The sequence below is a fragment of the Urocitellus parryii genome, chromosome 12 (genome assembly GCF_045843805.1).
Source record: "Urocitellus parryii isolate mUroPar1 chromosome 12, mUroPar1.hap1, whole genome shotgun sequence".
In the NCBI taxonomy this organism is placed as follows: domain Eukaryota; kingdom Metazoa; phylum Chordata; class Mammalia; order Rodentia; family Sciuridae; genus Urocitellus; species Urocitellus parryii.
In genome coordinates this window covers 66,364,215-66,377,314 of record NC_135542.1, presented here as the reverse complement: position 1 = coordinate 66,377,314, position 13,100 = coordinate 66,364,215, and the positions used below count along the sequence as shown (strand labels likewise).

General features: G+C 33.5%; 1 protein-coding gene across 6 annotated transcripts in view; it reads left to right on the top strand.

The window, feature by feature from the left end:
- Prepl (prolyl endopeptidase like) overlaps positions 1–13,100 on the top strand; it is a 34,644-nt gene that overhangs the window by 12,947 nt on the left and 8,597 nt on the right. For all 6 annotated transcript variants that reach the window (XM_026385692.2, XM_026385690.2, XM_077791751.1 and 3 more), the window contains 7 exons: positions 303–425; positions 1,589–1,655; positions 2,308–2,514; positions 3,676–3,811; positions 8,741–8,957; positions 9,557–9,742; positions 11,783–11,980. In XM_026385692.2, coding sequence (XP_026241477.1) covers positions 351–425; positions 1,589–1,655; positions 2,308–2,514; positions 3,676–3,811; positions 8,741–8,957; positions 9,557–9,742; positions 11,783–11,980 — 1,086 coding nt within the window. In that variant the 5' untranslated portion in view covers positions 303–350. The remainder of the gene's footprint in view (positions 1–302; positions 426–1,588; positions 1,656–2,307; positions 2,515–3,675; positions 3,812–8,740; positions 8,958–9,556; positions 9,743–11,782; positions 11,981–13,100) is intronic.

Sequence of the window (13,100 nt, the reverse complement as noted above, 5' to 3'; positions counted from 1 at the left end):
TCTTAGTTCTGTATCTGAAGTACTTATCCATTTAAAATAACAGTATAACTATTGTCTGTCTTATTTTGTTGACATTTTTAAATGAAAAAGATCTTTTTATTGATGAGCTTAAGAAAGAATGTTTAAGATCTGTGAAACATGTTATTTCTTATGTATAGACCAGTAAAACACAGTATTTCATAAGTATGGACCTAACATTGTGATACTTGCATGAAAAAAGAAACAAGGATTCTCTTTTAAAAGAAAGGGTTTCTTCCCTCTAATTTGAAATATTTTGATCATACCAATAAAACTTTTTCTAGGATTGTCTGCCTATTAAACAAGAAAACGAAAAATCCCTTTCAGAAAACATGGATGCATTTGAAAAAGTGAGAACAAAATTAGAAACACAACCACAAGAAGAATATGAAATCATCAATGCAGAGGTAGGATATTTCATACTTTTTAAGAAAACTCTGATATAACCAGTTAAGTTGCAAATGAGATATTTTGTGATATAGACATAACCTTATGTCAAAATTATACCACTTTTGGACTTCAAAATATGCTGGAAATTTAAAGAACAAAAAGTAAGTAAGTAGAGTGTGATCCTTAAAATGAATGTAAATATCAAGACTAAGATAAATTTTGAAATGTAATATATTCTGCTTTTTGGGGAACAACCAATTCTGATTTAAAACTTTTAAAAGATTCAAAAGAAAGTTCAAATGATACTAATTCCTGTTTATTATTCGGAAAGTATTTGCTTCCTCTGTTTTTTTTTTTTTAACAAAAGGAAATTCACTTTAATATAGTACTATGAAAGCTAACCACTTTATGGTTAGCAATCACAAATATGCAAATGAAATAGACTGAACAAGAGGTTGAAATTTTTTCAGTTTGATTGAAAACAGTCACAGATTATAAATGAAAATGACATATGTTGTAGAATAGCTGTAGAAATTTCTGATTCAGATTATGCCATTAACTAGCAGACAATGTGAAGCCATCTGAAATCATATCAATAAATTGCACTTACTATGTAGGAATAGTGTTCATGTTAGTAGTATTTATTTTCTCAGTCTTAGACTCTATCACCCCCACAGAGGACAAGATATTCTATAAAATCAAGTCAAGACTGCACAATTGGTGATATTTTAAAGGGAAGAACTGCATATTTTAAAGGGAAGAACCTCAGAAAGTTATCAGCTGGGTTTTCAAGCTAATCCAAGATAGTTTTCTCATCTGCATCATTTTGGATTATTTTGAAGAAGCCATTTGATTTTCATTAATTAGATCCTACCATGAAGATACCAGATGTTTCAAAAGCTAAAATATTTATACAATCATGAGAACCAACAGATTTTGTTATATGCCTTGCACTTCCTCTTATATTTAAGTATTAGAAACCCCTTCAGTGATTCTGAACGTATATGAAAATCATATCTTACCAAGTATATTGTAAAAAGTGGTCCATTTTCAATTTCATATCTGTTCACTCATGTACTTCAACAGATCTGCTTTTTTTAACTTCATCTTGGATAAAAAGAACATTAAAAGGTTTATTAAATTGTTATTAAGTAAAACATTTGTTTCTTTTCATTGTCAGGTGAAACATGGTGGTTTTGTTTATTACCAGGAAGGTTGCTGCTTGGTTCGTTCCAAAGATGAAGAAGGTACAGCACATTTTTTTCCCATTAATGTGTTCTGATTTTTCAGATTTTATATTTTTATAGTAAGTTTAATTTCTCAAAGGTATAAAAAATAATTTTTTGAATTTTTTTTAAATAACTAGTTTTTAATTTTGGGTTTTCTTAGGATATTGTTAACAGCTATACTCAAAAGCTTTGGCAGAATGAATGGGGATGGGTTCCAGCATTTTTTGACTATGTACTATGGACAGATTCTATACTAGATTTGCATTGTCTAACTCTCCAAATTCTATATGGTCTCTAATTACTAGGTTGATACATAGAAGAATTGTCAGTAGCACAAGGTATTATAAAATAACCAATGCTAGTTTATGTATCAGTCAGACTGTCATCATTGTTGAAGGAAACTAGAATATGGCCTCTTAAACAAGGGAAATGGTTAAAAAAAATAGGGCTGGAGTTGTATCTCAGTGGTAGAGCGCTTGCCTAGCATGTGTGAGGCACTGGTTTGAGTCTCAGGACTGCATATAAATAAATAAAATAAAGGTTTATCAACAACTAAAAATTTTTTTTTAATTTTCAAAAAGGAAATGTTAATTTAAAAAGTTAAAATACAGTTTAAAATTCTATTAAAGTACATCTTGTAGTTATTTCTTTCATACTTTTCTTTATGCAGCAGACAATGATAATTATGAAGTTTTATTCAATTTGGAGGAACTTAAATTAGACCAGCCCTTCATTGATTGTATCAGAGTTGCTCCAGATGAGAAATATGTAGCTGCCAAGATAAGGACAGAGGATTCTGAAGCATCCACCTGTGTGGTTGTGAAGCTTAGTGATCAGCCAGTAATGGAAGCTTCTTTCCCAAATGTGTCCAGTTTTGGTAAGCCACCAACCAAATGGTCTGGGTTGAAAAGGCAAAAGTGAAAGAACTGACTATGCTTTTTAACCGTGTGTGTGTGTGTGTGTGTGTGTGTGTGTGTGTGTGTGTGTGTGTCCCTGTGTCCATAGGAAATCCATGAGCTAGGTGAGCGCTCTACTGCTGAGCCACAGCCACAGCCCCTATGCTCATATTTTTAAGAGTTATAGTCAAAGTCCTAGTTGTATAGTATATTTTGATATATTAATAATTCTTTGCCAGTTTATTATGTATCTTTGCATTTTAACATTTTATTCAACTTTAAGTGTGGATTTCTTTTTTTTTTTTTTTTTTTTAATTTCATGTTGTCTCATAAAGCAATAGTATTGCAGCAGATGGCCAGAGTCACCACTAAGGAGCTTTGGAACATGTTGAACTAACTGATTTATAAGTGGAAGCTGTGACATTTTTAATAATAAAATCATCTTTTAGTTTAGTGGTAGATATATTGATACTTTGTCCTCCCTTTTCATTGCCTTCATTTTCCCCGTTGTTTCACTAAATGACTTTGCAGTGAATTGAAATTATACCCAATGACATGGATTCTAAAACATATATTTTGTGTATTTTAACCTCTGAAATCAGGATGCATACTATATGATGACTTATAATCACTATCAGCCAGGTGGCAATCATGATGTAATTGTGTGCAGACTTCCATTGACAGGTTCTGAAGAACCATCATTCAAATATGTTTAATAGTTGGAGATGTTCTAAGGCTTGAAACAACACAGAAGAGATTGAGGCATGTCATAAAGTGATCCAATATTTCTTTAGACTTAAAATTATAAATTTAAACATAATTCATCTCTGAAAGCAAATGTGATTTTATCAGTCTCTTTCCTAAATGTTGAACATTGGATCTTATTTAGAAACTTAATGAGACTAAACTACTTGAAAACTTAAAATCAATAGAGTAGTGTTTTATTTCCTGGAAAACACTCGGGCTCATATATAACACAGGCTGGTACAGTCAAGCCTATGTTCTATTTTGATTTCTAGGGATATATACTTGCACATCTTTTCTCTTTGGCACTCAAAACTAGAATGGACCATGCTTTTTGTATTTTCTTTTTTCCTGTATGTAGGTAACTACATCTTATTCTTTTAATTATTTTCTTTCAGAATGGGTGAAGGACGAAGAAGATGAAGATGTTTTATTCTACACCTTCCAGAGGAATCTTCGCTGTCATGATGTATATCGAGCCACTTTTGGTGATAACAAACGTAATGAACGTTTTTACACAGAAAAAGACCCAAGGTACTAAAATGCAGTTAAGTCCTTTTCTCCAGAATGGTTTTTCAGTTACAGAAGTACTGGTGTTGTTTGACTTGAAATGTTAATTTTTGCATAATAAGGCTATGGTGATCATTCTTTTATTAATTGTTTATGTTCACAATCAGAGACTGGTTATCTTCAAACACAAATACATGGTAGACCTCATACATCATTTAACAGTGTAGGTTGGACAATTTCTGAATAAATTTTTTAGAGGAAAAAAAATGTAATTTAACTTCAACAAATCTATGATGGTAAAATTGATTCCCAAAAGTTACATTATAACATTAGTAGAGCCATAGAACTAATCTATAGATAGTGTGCCAAACTGACTTTATCATTTCATTTTATCTGCCCCTGCTAACCCAGATTTGGCTGCCTGTTTTGTTTGTTTGTTTGTTTGTTTGTTTGTTTGTTTAAGAGTATATTATTTTTTATATATACATTTTTTTAAAATTTATTTTTGTGTGCTGCTGAGGATTGAACCCAGGGCCTTGCATGTGCAAGGCGAGCGCTCTGCTGCTGAGCCATAACCCCAGCCCCTGGCTGCCTGCTTTTTAAAAAGTTGTTATTGCACATATGACTAGAAAAAAACCTCTGCCAGATGGGTTCTTTATCATATTTGTTTCTAGTACTTCAGTAGATTTGTTCAAAAATATTTTATTTTATTTTATTTTATTTTGGTGGTAGAGTGTCTCTAAAAATCATGTTCAGGCAGAATGCCTGTTAATATATTCCTAAAGATTGGTGCATTTTGAATGTTAACTCTTCTATTTTCAAATATTTCCAGAGCCATGTAATTTACATATTTTAAGGAGAGAACCATTTAGATTCTAAAGGGAAGGATCTAGACAGAATTAAAGGACCTAATTTTTTTATATTTATTTTATATTTTTTTATATTTATTTTTTAGAAGTAGTTGGACTCAATATCTTTATTTTGTTTATTTTTTTTTTTTTTTATGTGGTGCTGAGGATTGAACCCAGAGCCTCACTCACATGTGCTGGACAGTGCTCTACTGCTGAACCACAATCCCAGCCCTGAGGACCTGATTTTTTAAGTCACTGAAAAATAACCATTTTTCCCCAGGCCTCAAAAATTGTTTTTTCTAGTGTGAATGCTATTCATGGTACAAGGAACCAGGAACAGGGCTAAATTAGAAAAGCACAGGAAGTGGCCAGGTCTCTGAAGCCTCTGGGTATCCAAATGCCAAAAATCCCAGTGAAGCAGGCTCAGAGTAACCTTGCATGCCATTCCAAAACTTGACATTTTAGATCGTTCATGAGGAATTTTAAAAATACATCTGTAATGTTCTTAGAAATTAGTATGTTGAAATCCAGATAGTTAAAGGTAACCTAGAATTGTGCAGCTGGTAAGCAACAAAACAGGCACCTGCTAAGTGTTCATTCCTGCTCTTCCTTTGTGGTAGAAAGAAGCTAAATCTTTAGGTAAGAAAGGTAATTGACTTGGAATGTCTAGCAAGGGGGGTTCTAGGCTTACTTTTCTACATGCTGATCATATGATTGAGCTTGGGCAAACCATCTCTTGCTCAATTTCTACATATTGTGATGGTTTACTTGGATGCTTCAAGATTTGAAAATGACATTTATATATTAATTCCAAATGTCTTCCAAGATTTAGTTCTTGATTCCAGGTCTCTTTCGTCCTTTTGAGTATACATCTCTTTAAATATTTATGCAATTTTAAAAATCCATGCAAGGGCCACAGTTACGGCACAGTGGTAAAGTGCTTGCCTAGTATACATGAGGCACTAGGTTCAATCCCTGGCACCACATAAAAATCATATATATTTGTTTGTATATATATATATAAACAAAGGTATAAAAAAGTCTTAAACTTAGTATAAAAAAAAAATCCACGCAAATCATTTCAAACTCACCACTTATATATCCAAATAATATTGCACAATGGGAAATTGGAGTTTGCTATACATGCAAGCATAATGTCTGCCTCTACAATTAATAATAAGAAAAAAGAAATTTAATTATTGAAATTTGAAATTTTGGAAATTGTTACATAATTTTGTTTTGTTTTGTTGGTATCAGGGATTGAACTCTGGGGCACTCAACCACTGAGCCACATCCCCAGCCCTATTTTGTATTTTATTTAGCGACAGGGTCTCACTAAGCAACTCATGCTAATGCCTTGCTTTTGCTGAGGCTGGCTTTGAAGTGATTCATCTGTCCCAGCCTCCCAAACCACTGAGATTACAGGCATGCGCCACCGTACCCAGCTGTATATTGAAAATTTTTAAATTTTAAAAGGAAAAAAAAATCCATCTTTTTAAAAAAAATTAAGAGAAAATATATCAAAGTACTAACAAAGGGTCTTTTTTCTGTTGTTCTTATCTTTCATCATAACCATTATTATTTTTTAAACAATTTGGGAAAATAAACGTATCAGTAGAAGTAAATGGGGAAACAGGAGTAGGCTCTAGTCCTTCAGGTTCTTTGTCTCCTTTTTCTAAGAAACGTTTTACTACAGAGCCACTTGTATTCTCACTTTCCTATAACTATATGTCTACCAAGTAATTTGTGCTTTGACTTATCATCACAAAACAACCAAATAAAATAGATAAAAATAACAAAGTGTTGGCAATAGAAAGCAAAGTATGGTAGGGGACTTGCCCTACAATCCTACACTAAAACATATGAAACTACAACAACTAAGGTAATACAAATTGTCAGACAAATAACAGTCTAGAGTATAACTCTAAAATGGACCTTTGTATGTATGAAAACTTAGATAAGAAAAGAGACATCACAGACTAATGAAAATAGTTACTATTTTGTGATGCTGTGGGAAATATTGACTATTTGGGACAAAATAATTTTCATCATGTTGGTATATATTGTTAAGAGATTTTAAAAGGCTACTGAAAAAAAGAAACTCCCCCAAAAGAAAGAGATGAAAATATAAGTATTTTACTCAACATTGAAATATTTCCAAAGCATAAAATCACTGAATAAATTAGAATGCATAGTGCCAGTATCCTTGCCTACCTAAAATATTAAATGCCGTAATTTTAAAAATCTAGACAACAAAATGGAGGAAAGCATTTTTATCAAAAATATGTTACTATCCTTAATTTATGAGGATAAATTTATATACATATTGGTATGTGTTTACATACCAATTTTGTGTGTGTGTGTGTGTGTGTGTGTGTGTGTTGTTAGGGATTGAACCCAGGGCCTTATGCATGTGAGGCAAGCACTCTACCAACTGAGTTATATCCCCAGCCCTACATACCAATAATTTAAACTACATCTCAAATTTAATGTGGACACAGACATTGCACAAAAGAAATACGGTTGACCAAAACATGAAAATATAACACAATACAGAAGAAATTTTACCAAAATATAAATAGGGCTTATTTCTGGAGTGGGCTTCAGAATTATCATTGTCCTTTACCTTTTTCAATATTTCAGTATAGACTGCTTTTTTAATATATATATATATATATTTTTTTTTTTTTTTAATTGTAGGTGGACACAATACCTTTATTTTATTGTATATGTGGTGCTGAGGATCAAACCCAGGGCCTCACATGTGTTAGGCAAGCTCTCTACCACTGAGCCACAACCCTAGACCTAGACTGTTTTTATAATAAGGAAAAATGTAAACATAACATTTAAAGCCATCTAGTGTACCAGTATGAAATAGTATAATGCCCTTAATTTTTGGTATATTTATAAATCATAAAAATACTCATCATTAAATTAGTATTTCAGTTCCTAAAAAAGGATACTAAGGAAATAATTGTAAATGCCAGAGAAGAGGAAAGGATATTCATGAATATTTCTTACAATGAAACATTAAAATCTAAATTTTAAGATTCAACCTGATAGAATATTAGACATTAATAATAGTAATCATAAATATTTAAATGTAGGGGGAAGTAGCAACATTATATAAAATAAATGCAGAATCAAAACTTACATCTGTAGTATAATTTTATCTATTTAAAGACATCCATGAGGGCTGGGATGTGGCTCAAGCGGTAGCGCACTCGCCTGGCATGCATGCGGCCCAGGTTCAATCCTCAGCACCACATACAAACAAAAGATGTTGTGTCCGCCCAGAACTGAAAAATAAATATTGAAAAAATTTTAAAAAAAGACATCCATGAAATATAAATAAACCTTAAAAGGAAAAAATGGAAAACGTAAGTTCCGTTAAGTTTTTAAATGTATTATGTTAGTGAGTTTGTGAGGATTTTTCTTCCTAATGTTTTATTATGTTATAAAAATTAGAAGAGTAAAATAAAGATTAGATACAGAGAAAATACAAAATAAGGATACATTCCGCCTCTTTTCTTCCCTATTTCATATCTCCTCTAGAAAGTTTATTTCCTTTTCTCAGCAGAAAACCCTAGAATCTATTAATGTCGTTGAAAGATGAAGTGTATAGTTTGCCTTACCATGCATCCAAATAAAGATGGATTAATGAATACATAAAAAGGTGATAAAGGAAAATGTTAGCAATGGGTATTTTCTCTACAGTTCTTTTAGCAACTTCTCTGTTTGAAAAACATTTATGATAAAAAAATAATTTTGAATGGATTTGGGAGGAGAATGTGAAAAATAATAGCCAATTTTTAAATTTGCAATCAGTATTCACTAAGGAATTTTAAAATCTTTCTATCTGCATTACAGGTAACATGTATAGGACTGGGGTTGTAGCTCAGTGGTAGAATGCTTTCCTAGCATGTGTGAGTCACTGGGTTCAATCCTCAGCAACACAGGAAAAAATATAATAAAGGGATTGTGTTCATCTAAAAAAATATATAAATCATAAATAACATGTATATGAAATAGTAAGATAGCACCCATTTGAAATTTACTGAGCTCTCTCCTCTCTCTTTCTCTTTCTCTCACTTCTCTCTAGCTATTTTGTTTTCCTTTATCTTACAAAGGATAGTCGTTTCCTTACCATAAATATTATGAACAAGACCACTTCTGAAGTGTGGTTGATAGATGGCCTGAGCCCTTGGGACCCACCAGTACTTATCCAGAAGCGAATACATGGGGTCCTTTACTATGTTGAACACAGAGATGATGAATTGTACATTCTCACTAATGTTGGAGAGCCTACAGAATTCAAGGTAATTCTGGATTCTGACTTGTCTCCTCTCGGATTGATAAGCGTGACACTTCCCTCAACAGTTCTTGCTGTAAGAGTTATATGCTTGTTTTGTTGACTTGTTACAAAAGTTTAGAAATTAATGCTGCCTCCCTATACATTACCAAACCCATTTCTATTCCCTTAGCATCAGTGCCTCTATATATTTTAATTGATCCCAAAAGGTTAGTAAGTGAAACATTCTACACTGATTATGTTATCAAAGCTAAACCTAAGTGGCTTAAAAGAGCAAATTTATAAGCTCAAGATTTTCAAGTTGGCCGTTGGGATTGTGCTCCACTAGACTCATCGATGCATCCATAATCCACTGGTTTATCGGTGTCCTTACCTAAATGTCTGCTGCTTGGCTGTCATAAGCACTGCCATATGCACTAGGTCTCACCACCATAGCAGGCTAGCCTGGTCTTATTCCCAGGGTGAAGTTCACACTTCGTACCTGATGCAGAGCTAATTTCTTCTGCTTTTCATAAAATAGTGACAACTGGTATGGTCTAGCTTTCATCTTTGGATGCTGTATCCTTCATGTTTTGTTACCTAGGTTTTTTTCCTTGTTCCACACAGCTAATGAGAACAGCAGCTGATACCCCTGCTATTATGAATTGGGATTTGTTTTTCACAATGAAGAGAAATACAAAAGTTGTAGACTTGGACATGTTTAAGGATCACTGTGTTCTATTCTTGAAGCACAGCAATCTGCTTTATGTTAATGTGATTGGTCTGGCTGATGATTCAGTGCGGTCTCTGAAGGTATGTCTTATTTTCAAAAGACAGTAGTGTTAACCAAAATACATATACATTTAGCTTAATAGATTATCAGATTTTGAATAATATCATGTCCTTTTTCTTAAAAGGAATTCTGTATACTGGATATTTATCAGGTTTATTCTAGAATTATTTGGAGGACCTTGCTTTTAATGCAGTTTTACTTAAAATACTGCCTATCAGTATGGACTTCAGAAGTAGTTAAGTGTCATTATATTTCTCTTTCTCCATATTTCTATAAGATATCTTCACAACTGTAAGTATAGCAATAACTCAGTGCCCAGCCACTGACCTCTGCTCCCAAGTCCCACATCCTTAGTAAAGCAGTGGTTATGTGCCCTGTGTTTCTGCCACTGAATGGAAATGTAAACCCATCTTATGTTGCTTTCTGTCCTTGTTTATTATATTACCAGTGTTTTCTGGTTGCATTTTTTTTCCACAAAAAGAAGTTACATTAGGCAGTTGGTTATATATAATTTAAATTGGGAATTTTTTTTATATTGTACTAACATCAGTTTTATTTGGAAGAGGAGCCCACATACCCAGGCTGATTTTCTTTCAGCATGTTATGTCTGAAGAATTCTTTGAATTAAATGCTATAAGAATGCTAGAAACAAACTTGTTTCTGTCAGATATATATGGAATGTCTGCCTATCACCTGGCCAACATATATTTGGATGCTGTCTATTAATATAAACAGATTCACTGCAGGCTTATCTCAGTAGGCTAGTGGTAGTTAAGACTTACTTTTATATTATCTGGTCAAACTTTATAAAGTCCATTGGAGCAGTTTTGGTCATGATTAGAATTATAATCTTAGTGCCAGTTAGTTTAAAACTAAGACAGCTTAATACACACATTATATGGAAATGTTCCTAAAGTCCCACCAGAAACAGAAAACCTTGTGTTTCTGTGGACTAAGGAACCCTGTCCCGTCACTCTGATGCCTGGTTATGACATTTGCAGTATTGCTTTTTTCTGTAATCCTCAATCTAAGGGGATAAGTCAGTAACTTTTAGACATTACAAATGCATGTACTTAGTAATGTTTCACAAATAGATTCTTTGAATTAATTAGAAGAAATTTGCTTGGTGAACATAAATTCTTCATGTATAGATTCTGCAGGTTAAATAGTGTGCTTTTTATTCACACATCCCTCATCTACCCTTTTTCAGTAATGCCTGCCAGTGATGTTGCTGTGCCAAGACCTCTGATTTTCTAAGGAATTTGCTCTTTCTACAATTACTCAGGAAGAAAGGCAATTTTCTTTTAACGTTCTGACTTTTAGTACCTTTTCTAACACTCCGTCAACCTGCTTACCAGAGTTCTTTAAAAGGTGTAAGTGGAATGTTAGTGGAAGGCTTGAAGCTGGACCCTGCTGATCGAAGAGAATAAATTTTGATTCCTTTCCTTTTTTCTTAAAGTTAAGAATCTTAAGTATAATAGCTGTGAGTCTCTCAGAGTAGGTGTGCGTGGAAAGGTTTTGTTCTGCACAATGGTTAGCCTGGAAGCTAAAGTTAGAAACAAATTGTAAATGCTTTAGTGCTGCTGAGCCCGTTTGTAGCCCTTGAATAATAACCGTCATCGCTGGGCTGTCCAGGCAGCAGGCTAAGGACTGGTGGAAAATTATGCAAAACACACCTGTGAGGGATTTTGTGTCCTGTGAGAATGACTATTGCTGGGTTCTGGAATTACTGTTTCATTTGCTCTTAATTCTTAATCATTCTGCTATTTTACTGCCTAATTATACATCCCCAAATAAACTTCTGTGTTAAAAGAGATTTCTCGTAAATCTAGAATCATGATAAACCTTTCCTATAATTGTTCCTTATTTTATTGGTCATTAATATAGAATTTTTATTTTTACTTGAAACATATTTTGTTGTGGTGATGTAATTCTTAAATGAAACATGTGGTGACAGAAAGTAAACTAGATGTCCACATCTTGTTTGAGGCTGACTCAGAAACTTAATTAGTGATACTTAGTATAGAAATAGAATGAAAATAACTGTTTTATTCCTTTAGCTCCCTCCTTGGGCCTGTGGATTCATCATGGATACAAATTCTGACCCAAAGAACTGCCCCTTTCAACTCTGCTCTCCAATAAGACCCCCAAAATATTACACATATAAGTTTGCAGAAGGCAAACTGTTTGAGGAAACTGGGCATGAGGACCCAATTACAAAGACTAGTCGTGTTTTACGTCTAGAAGCCAAAAGCAAGGTAGGTCTTTTAGAATCAACTTTCAGCTCCTCTTTATTAAAAGCATACTGTGCAGTTTCTGGAATTACATCAACACCAATTGATCTTTTCAACCACAGTAAGGCTCAAATGATTTTAGGGAATACATAGATTGTTTTTTAACTTTAATGCTCATGTCTTTATTTTAACATGGATTAAAAAATTTATTGGTAGCATGTTAAAACCTTTATCTCAAGTGTTGTTTTTGTTTGAATTTTAAAAGTTGAGTTAAAGAAAAAGTTTAAGTAAATAAGGTTGGTTTGCAATTATGGCATTAATTATGAAGGTATGGCAGCAGCTGACTGGGGTGATCTAGACAAATATAGTTGCTGCTAGGGGAGAAGCAGTGCTAAATGGAAGGTGCCATTCCTTTCCATGGGCATTTCATGGAACTTAAATCTAACAAGGAAGATGCCTGAGGTTGAGTAAATAATTACTAATAAAACTGATTCCTGCAAAGGAAATGTACTGAATGCAGTGAAATCTTATAGCTAAGGGCTATAAGATTATTAATTGCAGAGATCAGGAAAGCCTTCTCTGACGAATATTGTCCCAGATAAGACTTCTAGGATGACTAAGTAAGCTAGAAAGGGGCAAAAGATCTCATTTTCTGTAAAGCGCAGAGTGTGTGGAGAAATGACACAATTCAAGAAGTGTAAAAAAAAAAAAAAAACGAAAGAAGTGTAGACTGGATATAATGATACATACCTGTAATCCCAGCTACTTGGGAGGCCAAGGCAGGAGAATCACAAGTTCAAGGCCAACCTGAGCAAGTCAGCAAGACTCTTGTCTCAAAATAAAACATAAAAAGAATTGGAGATATAGATCTATGGCATAGCACTTCCTGGGTTTAATCCCCAGTACCACACACAAAAAGAAATATAAAGGAGGATAGAAAAGCCAAAATAGAGGAGAAAAGATTACTAAGGACAGCACTAGAGAGAGAGAAGAAATTTAAAAGGAAATAAGAAGCAGGGTAACACACTCCTATAATCCCAGCTACTCGGGCTAAAGCTAGAGGACTGCAAATTTGAGGCCAACCTTGGCAATATAATGCTTCACATTATAAAGGCTGGAGAAGTAGCTCACTAATGGAATGCCC